Genomic DNA, 27,444 nt, shown 5'->3' with positions numbered 1-27,444 from the left:
AGTTTATTTATACAGCGTTATATACAAAAATATAGAAAACTCTTATCAGCTTATAGCATCAGCAATTCCTGATTGCATGCACAATGATACCAAAAATATAGAGAATAACTATGATTATCCTATTGGCTAATCTGTAATGACAGATAAACACAATACCAAGATCCTAATGATTACCACACAAATCTTATACTAGGCTAACAGCAACTAGAGATCATAAATCCTGACGTCACACATCTGATGGGTCCGAGCACAGACTAATTATCTAACCCAGCCTGAAGGAAGTAAACTATGATCTCACCGTCCCGGTTACCAGATCAGATTCCTTCCGATGCCTCAGCCGAATGTCTCAGTGAGGTCCCACAAGCTCAGGTGATGCACTTGTCTTGATCAGCCACAGATGATACAGACTCAGTATAGATCCTGTAGACAGCTGTAATCTGGGGAAAAGCTTTGCCAGGTATTATCAGTAAGTCTCTCAGGTAAATCAGGTGCTTGCAGAAATGCAAGTGTTCTCCTCTTCTGTTCTTATGTTCTTCTCTCTTCTTCTTCTCTCAGGAACTAGTCTCTTTCTGTTCCCGCTTCTCAGATCAATCAGTTTTCTGGGAGCCAATCAGAAATAATCCCACCATGTACTCCCAGCATCTGTATGAAGCTTCCTTTGTCCGTCTTATCTCGTAAGCTCTCTCTCACTCTCTCCCTCAGGGACATGCATTCTCCCCCGATACAGAGTGACCTTGGAGGTGGTGCAGGCTTCAGTAAATCTATTACAAGCTGAAATTCTGACTTCTGCACAGTTGGTAGTCAGACATATAGGTGAAAGGTTGCAGCGTCCATTTTGGCTGTAAAGGTGCTCTCATATGCACACAGGGTGGGTGAGATCACAGCAAATACTCCTACAGATTCCCCCCCTTGGAGATGGAAATTACTACAAAGGAGTAAAGGCCTTCTCCAACCTAACTACAAAAATAAGCCAGACAGTTCAGTCAGGATTCAGGTACAAACTTCATGGTCAAAACTACAAAAAGTTTCAAGTAAATCTCAACTAATGCAAACTAACACTCTTCAAACAGTTCAATTAAGCAAAATAATGTTCACAAGGAAATCACAAATGCTAATACAGCAAAATACTGAATAATAGAACCCGCATGTGCAGTTAGTTAAAAGTCTTAACACATGAAAATTAATCAAACAAATCATGAACCATAATCACATAGATCATGAAAATCACATCATGCAAAGCAAAGCATATTAGTACAGAAAAGTGAAAATGGAATAACTTGTTGGCAAAACTATGGTCAGATGTAACTACATAAAGTCTTGCAATCTCATCGCCGTAGGTGACAAAGTGTTTACGCGATAGCGTAAATGACGAAGGTCTCTCCAAAACACTACAGCACACAGGAACATGATGAACCACGAGATGGTCAAAAGTGGGATGACAACGTGAGTGGACATGTGGAACTGGGTGACATCAGATGAACGACGTTTGTAATCTGCAACCTCGAGAGTCTCATGGTCGACAGATAATTCAACAGTGTGAGAGTCTTTGGACTGTAAAAATGGTATAAGGTCCATAGCAAAGTCAATAGGATGTCCACGAAATACATCAAGCACTTCCAACTCAGAGACAACCGGGTCTGTGTCAAGATAAAACAGGGAAACTCCTCCTACATGGGCAACAGCATACTTGGGTACAGCGATCACACAAACATTGCAAGGAAGAGTGTAACGGTTGATTACATCATGTTTCTGAAAGGTGACAGTAAGTTCAGTACTGGGTGTGCTAACTAACCATACCGTATCCAGTACAGCTACAGTGGTATCAGAAAAATCGTCATATTTTGATACGGTAACCTTACACTTCTCTTGGACATTCTCTGTGGACAAGCCAGAAAGAGCTTCGGTTGTGTCTTTCAGGAAAGGTTTACCAGGGCATAGCCAATTAACATCTTTAGTTTTGTGGCAAAGGTCTAAGTTAGGGACCAAATAATGTTGCGGAGCATCCTGTTGGTAAGCAACATACTTAGGTGTATCAACATTAAGGTACAAATTCTCATGCCAGGTACCTACATTTACAACTTGTTTAAGCTGGTATACATTCTCAGGCATAATAAATGGCAAATTAAGGATGAAGGCAATTTCCATACGCTCCATATCCAAATAAAGGGGAAAGGCAGTACCTAAATGAAATGCGATTTGAATTTGAAAAGGTTCAATAGACAAACGGGTAACTTTGGCAAAGGCATCTTTAACAACATCAGATGGTATTAGGTACGTTGGTATCTGTCCCTGCATTAGCTTACTAACACTGGTATCTACTTCCCTAAATAAATCCTGGATAAGGTCCTTAACAGGTTGTATAAACACACGGTCTTCATTCATGGTACCTTTAATTGTCAACAAATCAGCTGTGTTAGCACTAATTTTATGTGTATGTAAATTCACAAGAGTGACCGTATCAGCAATAGTTTTACCCTGGGCCACAAGTTGGCTCTGTTGGACTACCAATTTGGTCTCGATGGCTTTCAAGTCTGCTTGGATGGCTTGTATATTGGCCTGCAGCTTTTGGACAGAAACTACATTGGCAACAGACATGGAAATACCAAAAAGGGAACCAATGGCCGAAAAAATCAAACCACCGGCCAGACCAAGAAAACGCTTAGATCTGGACCTGGAATTATAAGGTTGCATAGGTTGTACCATGACTTTGTCCAGTTGATGCAAAATGTTCTTCACTTGTGCACGGGCATTTTGCATATAATTGAAAAACCAGGAATGGGTAACAGCAGACAGAGATAAGTGACTCATATTGAAATGTTTCAGTAGTACATGCATTGGGTCAAGGGACACAACTACTTTCTGTGGAACAATCTGGGACTGGGTAATCAGGAAGCCAGGGGTATCTTGCAGAACAACTCCAGACATGGGACCAGGTTCGATCATCTTGGACCACGATCCCAGCAGCACGGAGATCAAGAACACGATCATCAGGGTTCTTTTCTGCATCTGCAAGGTACAAAGAAAACAGACTATGCTGTTGGGGTGTTAGTACAGTTCGTGTCATCAACACATATGTCTGGAATCAAATGACTGGGATGACGTGGTCTCAACTGATTGATGTGGACCCATTTAAGGGTGTCTTCACCCTTAGTATTTTTCTTGAGGCAAATTTGGTAAGCCACAGGTGAAGCTTTTTCCACTATTGGGAATGGACCACGCCAACTAGGTAGAAACTTCCTTTCTTTAACCTTGTTTCTGGCAAAATTGAAGTAGAATACCTTGTCGCCAATTTGGTATTCTTTAGAGGTAGTCCCTTGATCATAATAGGCTTTTCTACCTCTAGCGCTACTTTCCAAGTTTTTCTGAGCAAAGGCAAAGGCACTTTGCAAATGCTTACGCAAATGGGTGACATATTCATGAGTGGAGGTAGCACTGGACAAGTTCACATCATTAGTCCTGTACAACAAATGAATTGGTAATGTCATTTCCCTACCTGTCATCATCTCAATGTGAGTAGTACAAGCATCAGCCTGTTCCACTTGCTCTTTCACCATAGCATCAAACTCGGAGAAAGGTTGGTTGGATGAAATTTCCACCTGTTCTTCAATGTCCTCCTGCAAGGTTGAGGTTTCCACAGAATTCACCCTTCGAGGCTTCTGAGGTACAGACATTTCCCTGGACAGAAACAAGAAGTCATCTTCCACCTGTACCTGAGCACACGTCGCATCATAGGGCCAAACAAACTCGAGAGATATGAGGCCCCTGGGAGAGGTAAACCAACTGTCAGTCGTCTCCCCCCCCCCCTGGCAGGTGTCCCAAGAAGAAGGCAGCCTGCCAAGGATAGGCAAACTTACCTCGACATCATGGAAGGACTGGCCAACCAGAAAGCCAACAGAATCTCCAGCAGATAGCTCAACTTCAGCAGACTGTGGATTGGTGACCAACAGGTATAAGGTGGTACCGGTGACCTCCAAACATGGCAGAACACCAATTGCCAATCCAAGGTCTCGAAAGTGGGCATGTGGGTTAAAGAACACTACATCATCCAGCAGACGTTGTCCTTGGGCGAGGCGAAGCTTGAGGGAAAAATCCCGAACTCTTCCTGGAATGGTTACATCCTTGTCACAGACTACCTCACAGACCTGGGGAATGGTCTGTCCAGACTTCAAACAAACAGCCGTAGGTTCAAGTTCCACTGGGTTGTTCTGCATTCTACTCCACAGGACTAGATTCACCAGGTCCACATAAACTCCCAGTCGTGCAAGGCAATCTGACCCCAAACATAAGGGTTCCCTCAAGCCCCGGACAATAGAGAAGTGGTGAGTGAATGTCTTCTTTCCCACAGTCAAGGGAAGGCCACATATTCCGTCAAGCGGCTTGGAGCCTTGTCCCGGTACCTGTACCGAAGTAGAGGAACATCTGCTGAAGGGAAGTTGTACAGACTTACGAATTTGGCTGTACAACGAGTCACTGATGTAGGAGAGATCACTAGTGAACAGTAAAGTAGCTTGAAGCAATTGGGTGTTAGCCACCTGAACTGGTATGGTGAATTCATCACCTTTCTGGGTGATGACAGTCACCTTGCAAGGATGAGCAAAATCAGGACCAGAGATAGGAGATGAGATTTCAAGTGATGCTGAGTCCTGTGAAACAATCTCTAGATGGTCCGCTTGTTGCACCAGCTCTTCATGCTTCTGACCCCCTTCTGGTGCCTCTGTCAACGGAGGCTCCCGCATGGGCGGATCCGCGGAACACCGGAGATCAGTCCGCAGGGGAGTGTCCTGTAGCTCCACAGAGTTGGCATCACCGACTGTACGCCAGTATCTCCCTCGCACATATTTAAGGGGTCGAGTGACTTTAGACCAGATCGTTTCCTCGTCATAATCCAAAACAGGCCGAAATCTCTTCAAAAGGTCATTTCCAATCAGAAATTCTTCGCCCTCACTGGTAGTGATGATGGCAGGGTGCCTGACAGTCATCTGTCCAAGCTGTAAAGATAGCCAAACCTGTCCCACAGTTCCAATACTTTGATTGCCATAGGCCACCAGTGACAAGTCGCACGGTGTGACACGCAGCACATCCTGACCCCCCCCCCCTAGAGATGCCTCTAGTTTCTGAAACAGGCCCTGGGTGACCAAAGTCACCTCTGAGGCTGTATCCAGGAGACCTTCACAGGAAAGTACTTGTTGAATTAACAACTCCACGGTATATCTGTAACCTTTAGATATAAGCTTACCTAGAAAATACCTGACTTCCTGGGATGAGTCTTTTGAAAGAGGCCCTTCCGGGTTCGAGGGCTGAGACGCAGCATGGTTCACGGGGGACTCCTCACTGATGGGCGACAACGCATCCACGTGGACAGTGGGGACGCTTGCGGTAACAGGTTTTGTGGCCACGTCTAGTCATGCTTGTTCTTCCTCCGAAGAGGATGGCTGTTCCACCTCAACAGATTTAACACTAAGCCCTGGAGGGGTCGGCGGTCTAGAAGACTGGTCCTTCTGCTTCTGGAATTTGACCTTTTTATGAGATGGAGGTGTCTTAGGTACATTGCTAGACTCCGCGATTGAACATCTTGCCAGCAATTGGTCCAGCTGAGCTTGCATAGCACGGATCTTCTCTGCATTCCACTTCTTCTGATTAAACCGCTTCTTTTTAGGTTGTTGCTGTCCCTCCTGCGCAATAGGAGGCGCTGCATCCCGCGGCAGGGCCTGAGAGCCCGGCGGCGTAGTTGGTCTCGGCGCTTTGTTTTCCAGAGAAAGCGTGGAAGTGACCGCACAAACAGCGGGTGGTATCACCCTGTTGCGACTCTTGGACGCCGGTTTCGGAGTCTCTGCGATTGGCTTGGCGCGGCAGATTTCAAAAATTCCTTCAGCCTGCTTTAGAAGGCTGGAATAGGGTTCTGCGTTTTTTCCTGCCAAGGGAATCTTTATCGGATCAGGCAGACCCTGTATAAAAAGTTCCCTGAAATCACCAAATTCAAGATCTTTAGAATCAGGCGGGACCCCCCCCTGGTAAAATGCACGCTTCAAGCGATGGGCCCACTCCCGCGGACTCTCCTCCGGATTACAACTAATAGTATACGCTGCACGCTTAGCTTCAAGAGAGTTGGCAAAGAGACCGTAGCGCTTCGCTAAGGCTTGCTCCACTGACCGTAAATCAGGGTTATCGGACATGATCAAATCTAGAACTTCATGGCACTCGGTACTAAAGGTCCATTTGAGGAGGGCTCTGATGTCATCCTCAGAAGAGACGTGCATGGTCTGCAGGAGTTCATGCACTGCCTTAAGATGGGTTTCTATGGATACCGAGGCAGACGCTTTAAAAGGCGCTATTACGGTGCGTAGCATCTTTATAATATATGCCTGCCTCTCCATAGACATTCCTTTCTTGGGTTCCGGCTTGAAGTGCCGCTGATCACTACCAGGTGTAGAGAACCTCGGGGCAGGTGTACTGCTAAAACTGGGTGGATCTGCCGAAGGCTGAAACCCTGAGCTAGGCACCTGACCAAGTGAGCTGATGATTTCAGCAGGCAGTCCCTGGACCCGTGCCCCCAGTGGGTGTGTCACTGTCTCGGGTCTGCTGCTTAGGTCACCAGCCACTATGGGGCTGGATTGTACAGAGGGGCGGGAAAGAGCCGAAGCCATGCCCCCAATGGGTGTGTTTAACTCGGGTCCCTCCCGGCTCACGTAACGGTTCATTTCGGGAGCTGGGCTTGGGTGACCCGCAGCAAAACTGTCGGGGAACTCTAAGGTATACGGTACTTCTTCCTGCGCCATGTGCGTAAGCTCTTGCTGCATTGTGGAAATCTTTACAGTGCACTCATCTAATGCTTTAGACAATGAATCTCTGTCCTTCACTGTACATTGTAATTGCAGTGAGACTGTCTCCTGTTTCTCTTTTAACTCCGCCAACTCTAGCTTGGCTGCGTGCCAATCTTGAAACACAGACACAGATTCTTCTTGAGTGGTCACTAGCTCCCTGCGCAACTCACTCTGAACACCTTCTGAGACCTGTTTTAGCTCCCGATTTAATGTCTGCAACTTATCTGTTTCCCTAATCTGGTTGTGTACATCAGTCAAACGAGAAAATTTCTCTTGCAACGAATCAAAAGACACGAGGTACTGGGCAATTTCTTGCTTTAATGTGTAATTAAGTGCTTCACAATCAGTTAGGTCACCCTGCAAAGTTTTACACTTATCATACAGTGTCTGGCACTCCGTACAAATCTCTTCAGAAGAATTAGGTGGGGCGGGGCTTACATTGGTCCCTGCTAAAGCAGATTTGGCAGTCTGTAAATCAACTCGTAATGCAGCTAACTCACTGTCTCGCTCCTGGACAGTTTCCCTAGTCTGGGACAAATCTAACTGCAACTCCGCTATGCGATCTGTTAGAGGTACAGATACCTGTCTTATCTCATTCATCAAAGAGTCTTTAACTGCCAAAAGAGACACGCCCAGTTCACAAAGCATCCATTGTGACAAATGCTGTTTCTCTTTTATAATTGTATTTAAAACCGTAGCATATGCTTCTGAGCTATTCGGTGAACTGCTACCAAATAAAGCACGTACAGACTCTACTGTAGGAGGTGCTGGTTTCGTCTTACTATGAGAGAGTGGCAGTAATATTTTAAGCACGCCCTTCTCCTGTTCACTCAGGAGAATTTCAGGCAATGTGCCAACCGTGCCGGTCGCCATGTTAAAGACTAAACACACCCTGTTTTCCTTCCAGAGAGTTAGAGAAACCGTTTCTTTCTCTTTTGGAGCTCAGAGTAATAAATCTGTCAACCAATTACAGCAATAAAACACAGCTGTATAAACAAAGTCTGCCGTCAGCTAGGTTAAATCTGCAGTTCGTGCAAAAAGAAACAGAGAGTTAAAACAGCTTTCTGAAAAGACCCAGAAAAGTTTTAACTTCTGATATTCTTGCACCAACCGTCCCGGACGAGAGCCCCAATTTGTAGGTGGTTATATATATATTTTGTAAGAGGCCAATTCCTACCTATGAACTCGCTTATGTCTAGGGGGCGTGGCCTCTGCCCAACCTTAGCTGCATGGAAAATAACGGACAGACCAATGGAATATATTAGTTTATTTATACAGTGTTATATACAAAAATATAGAAAACTCTTATCAGCTTATAGCATCAGCAATTCCTGATTGCATGCACAATGATACCAAAAATATAGAGAATAACTATGATTATCCTATTGGCTAATCTGTAATGACAGATAAACACAATACCAAGATCCTAATGATTACCACACAAATCTTATACTAGGCTAACAGCAACTAGAGATCATAAATCCTGACGTCACACATCTGATGGGTCCGAGCACAGACTAATTATCTAACCCAGCCTGAAGGAAGTAAACTATGATCTCACCGTCCCGGTTACCAGATCAGATTCCTTCCGATGCCTCAGCCGAATGTCTCAGCGAGGTCCCACAAGCTCAGGTGATGCACTTGTCTTGATCAGCCACAGATGATACAGACTCAGTATAGATCCTGTAGACAGCTGTAATCTGGGGAAAAGCTTTGCCAGGTATTATCAGTAAGTCTCTCAGGTAAATCAGGTGCTTGCAGAAATGCAAGTGTTCTCCTCTTCTGTTCTTATGTTCTTCTCTCTTCTTCTTCTCTCAGGAACTAGTCTTTCTGTTCCCGCTTCTCAGATCAATCAGTTTTCTGGGAGCCAATCAGAAATAATCCCACCATGTACTCCCAGCATCTGTATGAAGCTTCCTTTGTCCGTCTTATCTCGTAAGCTCTCTCTCACTCTCTCCCTCAGGGACATGCATTCTCCCCCGATACAGAGTGACCTTGGAGGTGGTGCAGGCTTCAGTAAATCTATTACAAGCTGAAATTCTGACTTCTGCACAGTTGGTAGTCAGACATATAGGTGAAAGGTTGCAGCGTCCATTTTGGCTGTAAAGGTGCTCTCATATGCACACAGGGTGGGTGAGATCACAGCAAATACTCCTACAGCATGCAGATTTTTCATATATATATTCATTAGAGATATCTACTACTACTACTACTACTTAACATTTCTAGAGCGCTACTAGGGTTACGCAGCGCTGTACAATTTAACAAAGAGAGACAGTCCCTGCTCAAAGAGCTTACAATCTAATAGACAAGTGAACGGTCGGTCCGATAGGGGCAGTCAAATTGGGGCAGTCTGGATTCACTGAACGGTAAGGGTTAGGTGCCGAATGCAGCATTGAAGAGGTGGGCTTTAAGCAAAGACTTGAAGATGGGCAGGGAGGGGGCTTGGCGTAAGGGTTCAGGAAGGTTGTTCCAAGCATAGGGTGAGGCGAGGCAGAATGAGCGGAGCCTGGAGTTGGCGGTGGTGGAGAAGGGTACTGAGAGGAGGGATTTATCCTGTGAACGGAGGTTACGGGCGGGAACGTAAGGGGAGATGAGGGTAGAGAGGTAGTGAGGGGCAGCAGACTGAGTGCATTTGTAGGTAAGAAGGAGAAGCTTGAATTGAATGCGGTATCTGATCGGAAGCCAGTGAAGTGACCTGAGGAGAGGGGTGATATGAGTATATCGGTTCTGGCGGAATATGAGACGTGCAGCAGAGTTCTGAACAGACTGAAGGGGGGATAGATGGCTAAGTGGGAGGCCGGTGAGGAGTAAGTTGCAGTAGTCCAGGCGAGAGGTAATGAGAGCGTGGACGAGAGTTCGGGTGGTGTGTTCAGAGAGGAAAGGGCGAATTTTGCTGATGTTAAAGAGGAAGAAGCGACAGGTCTTGGCTATCTGCTGGATATGCGCAGAGAAGGAAAGAGAGGAGTCAAAGATGACTCCGAGGTTGCGGGCAGATGAGACGGGGAGGATGAGGGTGTTATCCTGAAAATCTAATGTGTTGGCAGCCCTGACAAACTGGGAGTGAAGACCAGGGCTATATAATATCCTCATGTGATATTCTAGATGAAATAGAAGGTGGTGTGCTTATGCTAAAAGACTGAGGATCACTTAAATGTATTTATTTATTTATTGGGATTTATTAACCACCTTTATGAAGAGATTCACCTAAGGTGGTGTACAGCAGGTACAGTTTAACATAAAACTTACAATTTTGTTAACAGCATAACAATAGTAAAATAACCAAGAATAAACATAAATACAATTAGGGGTCCTTTTACTAAGCTGTTGCAAAAGGGGGCCTATGCTGACGTCAGCACGTGTTTTTGATGTGTGCTGAGGCTCTCTTTTACTGCAGCGGGTAAAAGGCTGTTTTTTTTTTTTTAAATTTAATTTAATGATAATGTGGTCGTCTCTGGGAAAATGTTACTAAGTAGCAGATTCAAAATATTGAGAGTGGCTGACTTTTCATGTCATGGGTTCATAAGCAGTCTACAAATGTTCCATGTTTGCACTTGTTACTTTTTTCTTTTTTCACATAAAAGGATGGGGTTTGGACTGTTGTATTACCAATTGCTTCCTCTAACAAAATTCATTAAAACCTCATCTTTTGTTTTTGGTGACTAAAAAAAATAATAATAATTATTACATTTGTACCCCGCACTTTCCCACTCATGGCAGGCTCAATGCGGCTTACATGGGGCAATGGAGGGTTAAGTGACTGGCCCAGAGTCACAAGGAGCTGCCTGTGCCTGAAGTGGGAATCGAACTCAGTTCCTCAGGACCAAAGTCCACCACCCTAACCACTAGGCCACTGGTCTCCTTTGCCCAGAGATGGTCACATATGTTTGTTTTCCTTTGCTATACTACCTCACAATTAATATATATCAAGGCAGTCTACAATCAAAAACCAAAAGGAACTCATTAAAAATGACAGGAAATTAAAAAAAAAAAAAAAGAACAAAGCAGAGAAATGTGATTTATATTTTAGGTGTTAGGATCCCGGTGCTGCCTCAGGGTTTCCATTTCACATGGGTCAACCTGAATAGGCTGTTTTAGTCCTGGATCAGCCCCGCTTAATGAGTCGAATTGTAGCTCTGATTCCCTAAGAAAAGCAGAGCCCAGGGATTATACATTTATTCCTGTGGACTCTGGAAGCTCATTTTGTACAAGGACTCCTGTTGGTTGGTATCAACAGTTGTGGGTTATGTATTAAAACTGGTTTTAGCACGAGATTTCCTGTATTGGCGGCAAGCTCTCTTGATTTCAAGTTGTGTTATCAGCTAAATAACAGCCATAAATTATGGTCTGTTTTCAAAATATGACAACTTTGAGGACATAATGTATATTTTTATTTGTGTTTTCTATCCTTCAATTTCATGTACTTGCCTGTTTTTATCTTTCTTTCTTCACTTTTTCACCAGTTACGTTTTCAATTAATATCTTTTGCTTCATCATTTTCTGTTGTATTTTTCAGTCTATGAATAAATGTTACTACAGATCCATCTTCATCAGTCCAGCCATGAAACTTCAGGGGCAGACGGGTTCTGAGTATCTACCATAAGGCCTTGTACACTCACTCTGATATTTCTCTCACATGTCACTGTCTGTTTTTCTGATTCATTATGTGCCTGGAGTGCTTTTTGGTTTTACAATGTTTAGTGCAATTTAGGGGCATGCTTACTAAGCTATGGTAAGCAGTTATTGTGGCTTTTAGCATATGGTAGCCTTTAGCGGGATCCAAGCTAATGGCTTTCACATGCTAAAACTAACCAGTGCAGTAAAATTCCCCATATTAGTGTGGGTTGCAGCGATAGTGAGGTGGTTTATGGGCAGAGATTGGGCATGACTGGCACTTAGAGCTAGCTCGCAGTACGTACTGCATGCTAACTGTCAGGACTGCCAATAGTGGCCTTAGGTATAGCTGCACTACCGGCAGTCAGATAATGCAGCAGCTGCCCATAGCAACATTTAAAAAAACAAAGCCTTCTGAGGGCCTTTATCACCCAGGCTTCTCCCCCTTCACTTTCTGAGGTTATCCCTGGTACTCTAGGTACAAGAGCGGTCCTCTGCTTCTGCCCTTTCTGGTGTCCGTGTTCAAAATGGCAGCACTAAGTTCTAGCAGTAATGTTGTGGTACCACAACTAGGGGATCACCTGCCAGTACCACAAGACTATAGCTAGGAACCAGCGCTGTCATTCTGAATTGAAGACGCAAGAGCGGAGGGAGACTGCTCATGCACCCTATACTAGACTACCAGGGGTAGCTTCAGTAAGTGAAGGGGGTTTTGGTGTTAAGCTTTTTTTTTTTTTTTTTTTGGGGGGGGGGGGGGGGGTCTTGATCTGATGCAGGAATCTGCATCATATCTATTATGTTGATCGGGGGGGGGAGGGGAGATTGGATGGGGGCTGTCAAGGATTTGTATTTTCTTCTTCTTTTAAACATTGGTATGGGCAGTGCTGAGGGCCCACATTACATGTATCAGGAGGTAACGCGAGTGCATACAGCAAGGTGTCTGTCCTGTGCAGTAAGTGCAGGAAAGATGCTTGCCACACTCCCAAAATTTACCAGTAAGTGCATTTTTATACACATGCCACTTAATTTTTTCTTTCTTATATTTGTGCTGCATGAGACCTTGGTTTATTTTTTTTTTTCTAACTGCATGTTGGTGCCACTGAGAAACCAGTAACATAAAAGCATTTGAACATGTCTGTAGAACTTTGGGTCTTGGTATGTGATGTTGACTTTGGAAAATGCTTTAGCGAGCCTATAGCTGGAGAACTGGGGGAACATTTGGGTCCTCACCTTAGAAGACAGCCTGGAACTAAGAAAAGGCCAAGAAAGAGAAACAAAGATTTAAAAAAATACAGATAAGTGTTATTTGCATTTAAGCTTAGTATGTTAGGACTTCTGATTGGAAATGTTCATTTGGGAATATTTGATGAATGCTACAAAATGGAAGCACTAGAATTGGTAGCCCACGGTATATGTGGTGAAGGCCCCTGCTTTGCTTCTGCACCCCCTCCCCACCCTCTAAGGAAGTTTTTTGTCAGGAATTTCCCCCTTTGTAGACTTCTGAACTATAAATTAATTGTAATTTTATATTTAAACATTTTTATTGATGAAACAAAATAACTACATCCAATATCTGGCATAAACACAAATGCCACCGTCAAACTTTCAAAATAGAAATACAATGATAAAGTCCATCATCAAAACTTTTTAACAGTTTCTCCCATCCCCCCCTAACCCTTCCTCCTTCCCCTCTGCATAATTTCAAACGTTTTTTATTGACATTGTATCAGCATCAACATTGTCATGCCAGCTCTGTTTCAGTCTATATATACAACAATTGCTAACTAACATACAGCATTTATAAATTTTTGCCAACATTATTATCCCATCAATCATACCAGTCCTCCCCCCGCCCTCTCCCATTCCCTCCCTTCCCCCCCCATTTTACCCCAGACCTGGATAACCATTCAGTTCAGCCCGTAGAGTTCACCTTGTATTTAAAAGCAAACTACGGCCTCTAGGGCTTAGACTTTGCAAATAAGGGCCCCAGATAGCCAGAAATGTAACTCTCTTTTTCTGCGAGAGCCTAGATTCCCCCGCCTCCCACGATACCAGCTGATGTAGCTGATTTCTCCAGTGCCAGTAAGCCGAAGGATCTTTGACCGTCCAGTATTGTAAAATACATTTCCTGGCCAAGAGGCTCATCTTACGGAGCATCAATGTTTCAAAACGATTCTGCCCTCTAAAGGACCCCGGGATGTCTAAAATCAGTTGCTCAACTGTCCCCAAAATCCGCTGCCCTAACCGCTCCTCCCAAAATCCTCGAACTCGAGCCCAGAACCTTTTTAAAATTGGGCAGCTCCAAAACATGTGCAGCATTGTGCCAGGATATCTTCCACATTTAAGACAGTTCGGGCTTCGATTTCCTCCCATATGTGCTAATTGAGCTGTAGTTACATATCCCCTATGAATGCAGCGATAAGCACATTCTCTCAAACGAGCATCCGATACTAACAGGGGTATTCGTGCTATTGATTTAGTGATGTCCCAGGAGGTCACTGCAACTCCCAATTCCTTTTCCCAAGCACTCCTTAGCTGTCTATAGTCCCTGGGGGGCAGCCATCCTGATATTTTTTTATAAAGCGAGGATATTGTGATTCCTCCCTCACCAAAGGAGTGAAAAAATTCTCGTATCCTTTCCCCCAACCGAGTTCTCAAGGGATCTGTCGGTAAAGAAGTGAGGTAATGTCGCACCTGACATATTGCAAATCTATTCCCCCAGGAGTCGCCTACCTTTCCCAGTAGCTCCTCATCGGTAAGAGGCTGCCCATCTTCGCCCACCAGGTGTTCCAATTTAGAAACTCCCCGTCTAGCCCATTCAACAAAATGTCGGCTTGACAATCCTGGTAAAAATGCACTGTTCCCACGTATGGTTATCAAATCTGTTACTGTTGGGTCCCCCCCCAGTTGGCGAGTAAGCACTCCCCACACCTCCCGGAGAGATCGCAACAACACACCTCCACTGAATCCCTCCGGTAAATCTCGTGTTTTGTGGTGTAAAAGCGAAAAAAGATGGTGCGGTTCCCAAAGCGCCGCCTCCAACGCCGTAGGAGTATATTGTTGCGTGTCTAAACACCAATCTCCCAGATATCTCAAATGACATGCTTTATTGTATAATTCTAAATTTGGCATGCCCATTCCTCCTCGACTCCAACTCCCCACTAATCGTGAGAAGCGAACCCGCGGCTTCTTGCCTCTCCAGCAGAACTTTGATGCAAGCTTATAAAAACTTTTTAGGTCTTTCCGTCGGAGCCAAATTGGGATGGTCTGCATCACATAGAGCCATTTGGGGAACAACACCATTTTAATCATGTTTACTCTCCCTAACACTGATAACGGCAAATCCATCCATCCTTGTAGCACCTGCTGGGTCTCCTCTAACAGCCAAGTAATATTCAGATCATACAACCGCGAGAGATCCATAGGCATCAAGATTCCGAGATACCTAAAGGAGTTTTGTGCTTTTCTCAGAGGGAACTCGCCTCTCCACCGCCTCCACACGTCCTCTGAGGAGGCCAAGGCCTCTGATTTTTCTAAGTTCAAACTGAGGCCCGCATAGTCTCCGTATTCGGAGAATATCTCTAATAGAGCGTTCAGAGATTCTTGTGGGTCTGTTAAATGGACCAAGATGTCATCTGCGAAAGCCGCTACCTTAAAGACCTCGCTTCCTATCTTTACCCCTGCCACCGCTTTCTGTTCCTCAATTTCTCTCAATAAGGGGTCCAGTGATAGCACAAACAATAACGGTGACAGAGGGCAACCTTGGCGTGTTCCCCGGCCTATTTCAAAATCTTGTGTCTCAATCCCATTTACCGATATTCTAGCCCTTGGCGCTGAATACAATGCTTTGATCCCTGATAGAAATCGATCCGTGAAGCCATATTTCTGAAGAACAGCATATAGGAAATTCCATTTTACTTTATCAAAAGCTTTTTCAGCGTCAAAGCTGATTAACAAAGAATTTTCCTTCCCTCGACGTCTGGCTTCTAATGAGGCCAGCACCTTACAAACATTCTTAGTGACTTTCCGTCCCCTCACAAACCCCACCTGGGAGTCGTGTATAAGGTTCGGCAAAATTCTCGCTAATCTGTTCGCTAAGATCTTAGCCATCAATTTCACTTCGTAATTTAACAGCGAAATGGGCCTGTATGATTCAACTAGTTCCGGATCCTTCCCTTTCTTGGGGAGTACTATAATACAGGCTATATTTAAATTCGGAGGCATCCTTTCCTGCTCTATTAATATATTAAACATTGCAGCTAAGGGCTCAGTGATCTCTTCTCCCATGATCTTGTAAAACTCCGCCCGATAGCCGTCTACTCCCGGCGCCTTAAGCAGTACACTTTGATTAATCGCCAGGAACACCTCGTCTGGTGTAATAGGAGTATTCAGTTGTTGTGCCTCCTGGGGGGATAGCGTTGGTAAACCCATCTGATCTAAATAGGAGTCTCCCGTCAGACCATCATCTGGCGGGGCCTCATATAATTTTTTGTAATATTGGTAGAAACCCTCGCTAATTTCCTTGTCCGTGTGGACTCGCTCTCCTTGCCTCTTCTTCATAGTCAAAATCCTGGTTTTCCCCTGTTTGGTTGCAATCAGGCGCGCCATCAACCGACCACACTTGTTCCCATGCTTATATAATTGGTATTTATAGTAAATTTGCGATTTAACTGCTTTATGATGAAGTATTTCATTTAATTTAGTCTGCAAGAGCATCAAATGTTGTCTATTCTCAGTGGAGGCCCGTTGCCCATATCTTCTCCGAGCCTGGCATACTAGTTGACTCACCCTCAGTATCTCTCTATTCCGAGCTTTACGTTTGTGAGCCATATAGCTAATGATGTCCCCTCGAAGTACTGCCTTAGCCGCCTCCCAGTACAGAACCGGGTCTTCAACATGCATTGCATTGTGTGTTTTATAATCCCGCCAACTCTGGTGTATGGAGGCCCTGAAATCTTGATCTCGATATAGCTCTGTGGGGAATACCCATCTCTGTGCCCCTCCCCTCTCTTCCCGAGGCGTCCAGCTCATTTCCACCCAAGCATGATCCGATATCACATCTGCTCCTATTGCAGATGCCATCACTGAATTGAACATCGGTTCTGAAATCAACAGATAATCAATTCTAGCCTGTGTGCCGTGCGCCCTCGAGAGATGTGTGTAGTCTCTCCCCTGTGGGTTGAGAGTCCTTCAGACATCCACTAGCCCCACCTGTCGGCAAAGATTAGGCAGCCCCCGCGACTCCTGTCTGAGCTCATTCCTCCTAGCCCCAGTACTGTCAATCGAGGGGTCCATCACCATATTAAAGTCTCCCCCTGTTATTATGGGCAAAGATTTGCTCATTAACAGTCGTGAAGTGATCATCTTATAGAACTTCCGATCATATTGGTTCGGAGCATATACATTGCCAAACAACATAATTTGGCGCTGCACATGGACCTCACACAGCAGAAATCTACCCCCTGGGTCTGTGAAGTTCACTTCCACCTTATCCACTATTCCTTTTCGAAACAGGATGGCAACCCCCCCTTTCTTTCCTTGTGCCGCTGCCGATACACAATCCCCCACCCACCAGGTTCGCAATTTAGCATGTTCCCCAGCCGATAGATGGGTTTCTTGGAGGAAGGCTATATCTACTTTATGTCTTTGTAAATGTTGCAAAATTTTTGAGCGTTTAATTGGGGACGAGATCCCTCCCACGTTCCATGTAACTATTTTTAGTGGACCCAGGTCCCATAAAAAATCTGATCACAAGATGTATACCATTTATTCATAGAAGAGGGATGTCCCAGCCTCCACCCCTCCTCATGCTCTATCCTTAGCCATTTTAATTTATTCTCAAGCCCCAGTCGCCGTCTCTTCCAGGTCTCAATCCCCCCCCCATCCCCCAATTCCCCCCTCTTCCCCTTTTGGAGCCCCAACTATCCCCTTAAACCCCAACTTCCCTTCTTCTAAACCCAGGCCTCTAAAAGAGACCATCACGTTTAACACCTCCTACCCCCCTCCCTCTCGTATACCATTTAACACAAAATGTTTCCCCTCGACTTCCTCTCCTCAGTGTAACTCTAATTTATGATTATGTAACTTTTCCAGTTTGTCCAGAAAAAAAGAAAAAAACAACATTTAACAAACTACACAAAACCTTATTCCAGAGTTCTCAGGCTGTCTCTCTGATCTGTAGGGAGAATCCTCCGCAGCCCTCTACGAGAACTTCCCCAGGTCAGCCTCCTGTAGTGTCCTTCTGGTATTAATCCAGGCCGCTTTGGCAAAAATCGCTTCAATTCTTCGGTACAGTGATTGTGCTTCGATGCTCTGTAGTATTCTATGCAGTAATCTCAGACTTCTGCTCGAGCCATTCTGCAGCGCGTGCCCAAGGAATTCTAGTTGCCTAGTATGTTCTCCCAGGCTGCCTCCTGTGGCCACAATCTCATCAATCCATCGTCTCCGCCCAACAAATTGGGTCTGAACATCCTCCAACTCTAGTTAACTTTTTGTAATCCAACATATTTTATCCATGTGCCCCTCGATCTCATCTTCCATCAGATCTCCTCTGAGCTTCAATTTAACCTCTCTATCAGCGGTGTTCCACAGAGTTCAAAAAAGCTTGTGCTTGTTCAGTCGTTGTGTAGACCTGCGTGACCGCTTGGTAGGTGACTCTTAATTTAGCTGGATATTGCAGTGCAAATCGAATTTTCTTTTCAAAAAGTTTAGTGCATATAGGCGAGAACTTCCTTCTCTGCATCGCCACCGCCGCCGAGTAATCCTGGAAGCATAAGATCTTTTTGTTCCCATATTGCAGCTCCTGATCTTTCCTTAAAGCTTGCAGTATTGCCTCTTTGTGCGCAAAGTTTAAGATGCGGCAGATCACCACTCTCGGGCGTGTTGCTTCCACAGGCTTGGGCCCCACTCGATGAGCTCTCTCTATCTGGAGAATTCCCAGGGCTTCTGGGAGTTGTAGTTGTTCTGGCAGCCATTTTTCCAAAAATACCCGCAGGTTTACAGTCTCCAAAGCCTCAGGCAGACCCACCAATCTTAAGTTATTCCTCCTTGATCTGTTCTCGAGGTCTTCTAGCTTTCCTTCATAGCTTTCCACCATGGTTTTAAGCTTAATATTTTCCTCCTCCATTTTGTGCACTCTGTCTTCGAGAGCTCCATGACGTTGCTGATACTCCGCTAGTTCTTTAGTAAGCTGTCCCAAGTTTTCCTGGACCAACGTTATTTTGCTGTCGATGGGCCCCAGTCGTCGATCCAGCAGAGGCTCCATGGCGGCCGTCACCTCCGCCGCCACCTCCGCTACCCACACGGAGCTCAAGGCCGTCGCAGCCGGGCTCGCCGGCGCCGCCATTTTTTCCTCGCCGGCCCGCGTCTTTTCTTTGTCTCGGCGGACACTTTTCGCCGCCATGGATTTTCCCGTGAGTAGCGTCGATTTAATTACCTTCCCTTCTTCTTGCGGGTTAAGGTGTCTGGCGGTTCTTTACTGGGGCGTTTCCCTTGATTTTGAGGGTTAAGTGGGTAAGCTGGCCGGAGCGGAGGTTTCAGCAACCGCTCCTGGTCATGGCGTCACGTGATCTCCTTAATTGTAATTTTAATAGTGAAGCAAATTGATGGGATCAGAGCAGATGTTATGAAATGTGTTCCACAAAGAATGACACAGGAAGCATTTGTGTCTAGCACTGGCTGCAGATTCAAAAAGAATTGGATGTCTTTATAAGGACAGATGGTAGAGTAATTTCAGGTGGGGCTGTATACCTTGATTGTCATTCAAATTCCTGATAAATGCTGAACAATTCCATATAATTCATTTCCTTGTCATCAGCAGCAATCCAGAGACTTGTGGGTTATGACCACCTACCAATAGGTGGAGATAGAGTACCAAACTGAACTCTGCCACATAGGACAGTATGCTCCTTGGCCAGTCAGTATTCTCTATCTCCAGCAGACGATGGATGGTCTCTCACAAGCTCCTGCATTCTCCTGTTTCTGTGGCTCCTGTTCCAGGTTCCCTAGTTTAGTTGAGCTTTGGGGGTGGCTAGGCCAGTTGAGGTATCTTACTTGGGGTACACTTGGTGGTGCCGGGTTCCTCCTCCTCCCCCTCCCCTGCCATTTCTTTCCTTCTTCCTCCTCACAGAACTTTGAAAAAAAAAAAAGTAATACTGGAAGAGAGCAGGTTTCTGCTTATGTGAAGTTCTGGTTGAGAGGGGAAAGCTCTGCACTCCTGCAGCTGTCTGCATTCAGCCACCGGATAAGCATCAGAAGGCCTGTGGGTACTGATAAGGCTGGCAAAATTGTATGAGCTTTCATTCTTCTCCTCTGTCGGGTTTGTGGTGTTTGGGTTAGTGCACCTATGGTGGTACACTATTTCTTTTTGAGCAGACTGTTTTCGGGACAGTACTGTTGGGCCAGTGCGGGATTATTTTGACCCCCTTTTTTTTTTTTTTTTACTGTACCTCTCATCAGTTGGTGGCAGCCATTTTGGTCACAGGCTGCAATAATAGATTGCTATTTCTCTTTTTCTGTTTTCGCAGCTTTCGGGCCTTTGTGGTGCAAATGGCACTGGTTTCCTTGATTGGTGGAAGTTTTTTGTCTCTTTATGAATTCAGGTCTTGGTGCCTTCTCGCATGGCAAACTCCTGCATAGAAGCCTGGACCTTTCTGCTCCCAGGTCACTCTCAGCTTCTCAGGTACCCTTGCAGCCTTTTCGACAGTGGTCTTCTCCAGACTACTCCTCCCGGCTGCATTTTCAGTCTGCAGCTCACTTCTTTTTCTGATGCCTGGTCTGCCCTCTTTTCCAGGGGGTGGTGCATTTCCTTCTCGCCTCAAGCTATGGAGCAGTGTCTATTCACAGTTGCCTGGCCTGCTGTTTCCCAGCTTCATAGGGATCCTTTGGCTTGTGCCTGTGCTTGATGGGGCATTTGCTTCCCTCTGCTGCATTTACTCCATGTACTAGATTGCAGTGTTTTGGTAGCTGCAGCTTTATTACACTTGGATTGTTTGGGGGGGGGGGGTTTCCCCCTCTTACTGAGGTATGGTCATTTTTCTTCTCTCTGATAGCGGGGGCAGCTGGCAGCCCATGTCCGCATAACATCTAGTGGTATGCTGCTGCAGCGGCCATCTTTGGAGCATGTTGGTCATCCTGGCATGGCCTCCCTAAGGCATTGATCCCATGCCACATCAGGAGCCTGAAACACCTAGTTGTCTGGCCTGTTTTTTTTTTGTCCTTTGCAACACTGTTAGCCTTCAGCTTCCAACTGCATTCATGGACTTTGACTTCACAATATGGCGACATTTCCACCTCGCAGCTCTCTGCGCCTTTAGCCACCTTGGAGCCTTCTGGTATGGGTGATTGCCCTTCATAGAAACATAGAAAAATATATGTGGATAAAGACCATATGGCCTATCTAGTCTGCCCATCCATGTCATTTACTCTCTCTAACACTCCCTTAGAGATCCTATGTACTTGCCCCAAGCTCTCTTGAATTCAGATACTGTTTTCATCTCCACCACTTCCACCAGGAGGCCGTTACATAAATTCACCACTCTTTCCGAGAAGAAGTGTTACCTCAGGTTACTTCTTAGTCTATCCCCTTTCATCCTATGCCCCCTTATGCCAGAGCTTCCCTTCAGTTGAGACTCACCTCCTGTGCATTTATGCCGCATGGATATTTAAATGTGTCTTATATCTCCCCTCACCCGCCATTCTTCCAAAGTATACATAAAGATCTTTAAGTCTGTCTCCATACACTTTATGATGAAGACCACGGACTATTTTACTAGCTGCCCTCTGGAATGACTCCATCCTGTTTATATCTTTTTGAAGGTGTCTCCAGAATTGTACACCATATTCAGATTATTTAACACTTGCACTATTGGCCTTCGGACTGCTGTAGCCTTTCAGTTTGGAGTAGGTGCCAGGTGGGATGTCCCCAGGTGTTTGGTAGGTTGCAGCCTTCTGGGTTTTTTTTTCTGCTGATCAGCGGAAGACAGTTTGTGGCACCTTCACCGGCCTTTTTATGCTCATTCTGGGACCCTCCTGTTAGGGGCTACATAAGCTGCCTGGCATTGCTGTCCACTGCAAACTGTCAGGTTCATGCTATCTCAAGTGCCCTCTCTCCACTAGACAGGCAGCGTGGTTGTGTCTTTTTACTTCTCCTTCACTGTTAGCAGCTCCAGCTGTGTTGGTCTCTGGCAGTTCCTTTGGCTATTGTTAGCCTGTACTAAGCTGAAGCTGTCACTATGAGGCAAGCTTCAGCTTAGTAAAGGGCTACGGCTGCTTGGCCAGCTTGTGGCTCTATGGTATCAGCAGAATTTGGCTTTTTCATGGCTGTTGGCCTGCTTCCTTTGGTACATGTGGAGCACAGCTCTATCACTGTACAGCACAGTTTTACCTTTCCACGTGCTGCACTACTTGGTATTTGACTGTGGAGCATGCTTCTGTCTTCATCCAATGGTCACATCACCATATCTAGTGTGGTCCACTCGTGCTTCACTGGTCCCAGTCTCAGTTCAGTTCTGTCTTGGGATGCTGTTCCCAGTTTCCTCTGTCAGTTGGAATGGCTCCATTTCCAAATGGGGAGCAAATCCCTCCTTTTTTGTGTGTGGAACACAGCCCCAGTCCTGACTCTGAACACAACCATCTGTGCCTGGTGGCCACAGTTCCTTTGTGGGGCACATTTACATTTCTGATGACTGGTTGCAGCTCCATCGCTGCCTGTTGAGCACGGCTCCTTCTTTTTGTGTTAAGCCTTCTATGCCTGGTGAGTGCAGCTCCATCTATGCTGGTTGGGTGTGGATCCATTTTTGCCAGGTGAGCACGATTCCATCTCTGTATGATAAATGCAGCTCCATCGCTGAATGAAGACCACCTCTCCATCTTTGCGTGTAGAGTGCATCTCTATCTTTGAATGTCTCTGTATCATTTCTGTATGCCTAGCAAAGCTCTCTCTCTAGTGCATAACTCACTCTCTCTTTGCACGGTGGAGCATTGCGCCATCTTGGAGTGTGGATCATAGCACTGTCTCAGAGTGTGGAGCACAGCTTCATCTTTGCTTCTTCCGTATCGCTCCAATACGGTTTACTCCATCGTTATCTATGGGACACAGCTTCCTCCTAGGTTTTGGAGCATAGCTCCGTCTCTGCGTGTATGCCCAACTCCATCTTTGAGCGTGAGGAGAGGTTTTATTGTAGGAAGTAGATCTCCTCCTCCCTCTGGTTATGCCTCGTAGCTTCATCCTTGGAGTTGGCCAAAGCTTCGTCTCTGGATGTGTAGTTCAGTTCCGACTCTGATTACGGAGCACTACTCCTTATCTGGCTCTGGAGTGCAGGTCGTCTCTGGATCTGGGTGCAGCTGCATCTCTGCATAAGGAGCACTGCGCCATTTAGGGAGGCAGAAGTTCCCCCTTCTCTTAACGTGCATAACAGTTTCAGCGCTGTTCCACATCTGACTCTTAGACTGGTCTCGTCCTTGTCAGCTGTGACTTTCCCACTTTGTTGGGGAATCTGTTCTAGCTGGGGAGTGTGCCTCTGGTGTTCTGTAGTGTACAGCCGAGCCCTTTCTGTGTGGAATGTCACTAGCTGGCATCGTATTTCAGCTCATCCTATGTCTATAGGATTCTGCTTGGCTCCGAGCCTGGGGCACAGTCTCACCGTATCGCATTCTAACTAAGGCACCCTTCTATGCATATATCAAATAAAAATTAAAAATAAATGACACATAGTAATGACACAGAAATAGAAACTGTCTTCTGGACAAGTAATGCAACCACAGCCATTTAAACTCAGTGGGGACTGTCTTAAGATGTGGTGAAATATATGCACACGTTTGCTTTTACAGCTTTAATGGGAGATCTGGGCTTTTTGGATGAAGCATTCTGAATCTCAATTTCAGTGTACTGACTCCCACAATCAGGTCATTTTCCAGACACACATGGTTTCTCATTTTAGTATTGAGAACTGTTAGATGAGAGAAGCTGGTTTCACATAAGTACATTGATGCAAATGGAAAAAGTTCTGTAAGAGCCATTTTTGTTAACTGTAGGTATTCCCTTTTCTGCATCTGCCAAGATACTGTAATATTTCCCAGGCCCTCATTTAGCAGCGTTTTCAGCATGGCAGAGGGAAGGCCTTAGAGTAGTGAAGGCAGCAACTGGATTAGAGTGGATTGAAAGAAGTATTCATAGATTATGCCTCTGCCTTCTTCTCTCTCGCACATATCCCACCTGCACTCAGCCACACACACATCCAACCTGTCCTCCCCTCTCTGTCTCTCACACCCCGTCTGCCCTCCCTCACACACACATCCCATTTAACCTCAGCCAGTCTGCCCTCCCTCACACACACATCCCACTTAACCTCAGCCAGTCTACCCTCCCTCACACACACATCCCACTTAACCTCAGCCAGTCTGCCCTCCCTCACTTTCTGAGAGTTTGTTGATTTTGCTCTCTCATGAGATTTGGAGTTGCAAGTTCAACAGGCTCTTCCTGCACCTCAACACACATCAGGTATTGCAAATTTGGCATAACAGTAGATAGGGTTTTTGAAAAACTAAAATTAGTTTTGATGTCACCTCAGTAAGGCCAACACACAAAACACCCACTGCAAAACACTGTGCACGAACGGGCGGCCATACCATAGCAGCATTAACTCGCAGGACTCACGTACAACAACCTTATGCATGAAAAGGGAGCACTGTAAATATTACACCAGGCCCTAAAACACTAATACACCACCTAGTGAACCTCCCCCTGCCTGAGTCCAGCAGCACCTCTCCCTCCTCGAAACCAGCAGCATCTCTCCCTGTCCCTCCCTGAGTCCATCAGCATCTCCTGCAGCTGTCTTCACTTGCCTTGATCACTTCCAGCACCAGTGCAGCTATTCAAACAGATAGCTTGAGGCTTTTGCTAGGCTGTGCTCCGCTGCCTCTGATGCAACTTCCTGTTTCTGCGGAGACAGGGCATGGTGCAAGTACGTATGCAGGTGTAAATGCGCCTACATTTTGGAGATACAGAATGTTGTAAGTTATGTACATAAGGGGAGGCCTGCCCATGTATATGCACCATGTAAATGCCATTATTTTAAACATTTACACATGTAATGGGCACATACAAAAGTGGGGATGTTAATTTGGTAATAATGTGACGCTAATTTGGCCTAGCTTCCATGGCTTGGAGCTATCTGGTAAGCCTATGCAAAGGTCTCTTTTATGTGCTGTTTTGTTTGTGATGGAAATCTTGAACCTAAGTAGGCTTAGAAAAAAAATCTATCCTGCATGAATATGTTTTGGGTAAGAGTGCAATAGAAATTAAATAACTTAATTTACTAACCAACTGCTATAATTAGACATATTGTAAAATATATGTATTAGGAAGCTTAAGTAGTCCTATTTTTTTCTCACCAAATGCAGTTCGCAAGAGACGAGTTGAAAAAGATCATGATTAGGTCTTACTACTGCCTGGAGAACACCACTTGGAGATTTCAGAGATCATCAGAATATAGCTGCTCAGCGCGGGCTTTAGCAATCTCAGTTCATTTGCCTGGGAAGAAGGGAAAAGACTGGAAACTACAATCCATTTAGGGGTTTTTTTTAATACATTTATTTTCATTTCTTGTGTTTTTCATCACTGTTTTTCAGTTCAAAACCTATCTAACAACATTTCAAATCTTAGTAATATTGCCTAGTAAGGTATTATAAATAATATGGAATGAATTACACCTGAATTTCTAGCAAATGAAGAATCAATAAGCAAGTACCGAATACAATTACAGGTTGTCTTGCTGAATAAACGAGTATCTTAAATAATATTTGTTTAACTGGAAGGATCTATACCTATATGAGACCACTAACTTGAGTAAAAGTAGAATATGTCATAGAAAACATTTGAGGTTTAAATTTATATTTGTTATTTGTACCTCCTTGTTAATGATCACTGACGTTTAAATCTTTCATGGGTATCTGTTACTGTACTGTCTTTAACTTAAGGCCAAAAAGGGTTATTCATGATTAAAAAGCAAGTTGGAGAAGAACCACCTTGCAGATGTTGCATCTGTGCTGTGCTGTGTATTCTTAAAAATTAAAGTCTAGTAAGGATACCTAGACCATATCCGTGTATATCACAGAAATAGCCTCAGATGGTGGTTCTCATGCACAGCATCCTCAATTTCCTTTGTCAAAAGCAATTTGGACTTACCTTTGCAAATTATGAACTGCAGTGTTCATTATGACCAGAATGAGGCAGGAATGTGACTCTTAGTCTTTGGAGTTTGAGTACCAGTAAGCTCCAAAAAAAAAAAAAAGAAACCAACTGGTCCTATGAGAGGTTTTCCTTGTTTTTAGCTGTATTCTGTTTATACATAGTTTTTAAACGTGTTTCACACAGGCCATGTTCTATGCATTGAAATCTGTAATAGAGTGGCACTCTGGAGCTATGGTGCAGCCGTACATAACTGTTGGTATAGCATGCAGGAAAGTAGTTTTTTTTATAGCTGTTGAAGTGCAACAGCTTTTATATATACATTACAAAAAGAATCCTCTGGGGATGGGGCAGGGTTTGGGACAAGGTTTTTAAAATGTTTAAGTGATATCGGATTCTTTTTTTTATGAGTCTGCTCAGGGTTTTTTTGTCATGATAGTGCTTTATTATAGTCTATGATGTGACTTTAGACCATAAGAGGTCACTATCATTCAATCAAGCCAAGCTTTTGTAAATAGGCAATTTTTAATCATCTACAAATGCTCCATTATTTTGTAAGATTATGTGCATAGAAGTTGTTGGAAAATTATAAGCAAAATTGTAAGGTTGACTCCTTTTGTCGCAAAGCTTAAACATTTCTCTTGCACTCTGAGGTTTAAAATATTCAATGTTGACAAAACGTGGGCATGAAATAGAGCAGAAGAAATAAGACTTCTGCATAAAGGAGGCAGTTCTATAAATAGGTGCCTCTCAGGCGCCTGGAGGGCGAATAATAGGAGCCTATTCTGTAAAGGAAACTAGTTGCCTAGATTCTGTTATGGAATACTAGCGTAACAGCTATCGACATGCCTAAAATTTAAGCACTTGCATTTATACCCACTTACGTGTGGCAGAGATTCGCATAACTTAAAAGTACTCTGTAAAACACACACGTAAGTGGGAGCCCTGTCTATTCCCCATACCTGTATACCTCCCTCTTGCAAATACCCATTTAACTTACATAGTGCATATTTGCCCCCTTGCACATACACTTGTAAATGCTAGAACTGTGAGCATCTGAGTTATAGAATTGCCCTTTTTATGTCTTGTAAATTAACTTCATCATTTGAACCTTTTCTGGCCCCCAGATTGGCTAATATGCTGATACTGTATTTCAGTATTTTCTATTCTTGAAAGTATTCTGCAAATATAAAAATCAGTTACCACCCTAATTTTTAGATAAGGTTACTGAAGTACAGTACAAAGAGATGGAAATGTTATTCTTGCATATCACTATGTAGCATGGTGCCAAATTGTTTCCAGGACAGATTATTACAAAAGTGATATGCAATGATCTCACAATTAAAATTTTTTACTCATTTTATCTTACAGAATTTTATTCTAAAGAAGAACAAGATAATTGTAAAAGGTGATGGTGGAAAGGAGTGTTAAGCTTGTGATTTATAGAAAATTATACATGACTATTATTTTATAATACTGAACTGTTAGAAAAGTAATTGTAAGGGTATAAAAACCAAAGAAGTCCAAAATCATTTTAAATATCTATTGTAGGCATAAAGAAATTGATCAGAAAAAAAAAATAAAACTAACAACTTCTCTAATGCTTTTGGTTATCCTGTTGTGTGGTTTTTATTTTTATTTTTTTTATTGTATTAATATACTATAAGATAACTTGAAGAATAGTTTGTTTGCCCCTGGGCAGGTCATTCATCCGTACATTTACATTTAGCTTTTGAAAAGTGTCATGATATGAAATGAATATGTGGCCAAAGTAGGATATATTGTGTATATATAGTGTGTTTACCCATTTTAAAACTATTT

The 27,444-nt window shown here is 44.3% G+C and overlaps 1 protein-coding gene across 4 annotated transcripts in view; it reads left to right on the top strand.

Moving 5' to 3' along the window:
- LOC115459567 (tropomodulin-3-like) overlaps positions 1-27,224 on the top strand; it is a 130,606-nt gene extending 103,382 nt beyond the window's left edge. For all 4 annotated transcript variants that reach the window (XM_030189397.1, XM_030189392.1, XM_030189388.1 and 1 more), the window contains one exon: positions 24,837-27,224. In XM_030189397.1, coding sequence (XP_030045257.1) covers positions 24,837-24,871 — 35 coding nt within the window. In that variant the 3' untranslated portion in view covers positions 24,872-27,224. The remainder of the gene's footprint in view (positions 1-24,836) is intronic.
- Positions 27,225-27,444: the final 220 nt, after the last annotated feature.

The sequence above is a fragment of the Microcaecilia unicolor genome, chromosome 1 (genome assembly GCF_901765095.1).
Source record: "Microcaecilia unicolor chromosome 1, aMicUni1.1, whole genome shotgun sequence".
In the NCBI taxonomy this organism is placed as follows: domain Eukaryota; kingdom Metazoa; phylum Chordata; class Amphibia; order Gymnophiona; family Siphonopidae; genus Microcaecilia; species Microcaecilia unicolor.
Note: the sequence above shows the minus strand (reverse complement) of the source record. Positions and strands in the feature narration are given on the sequence as shown.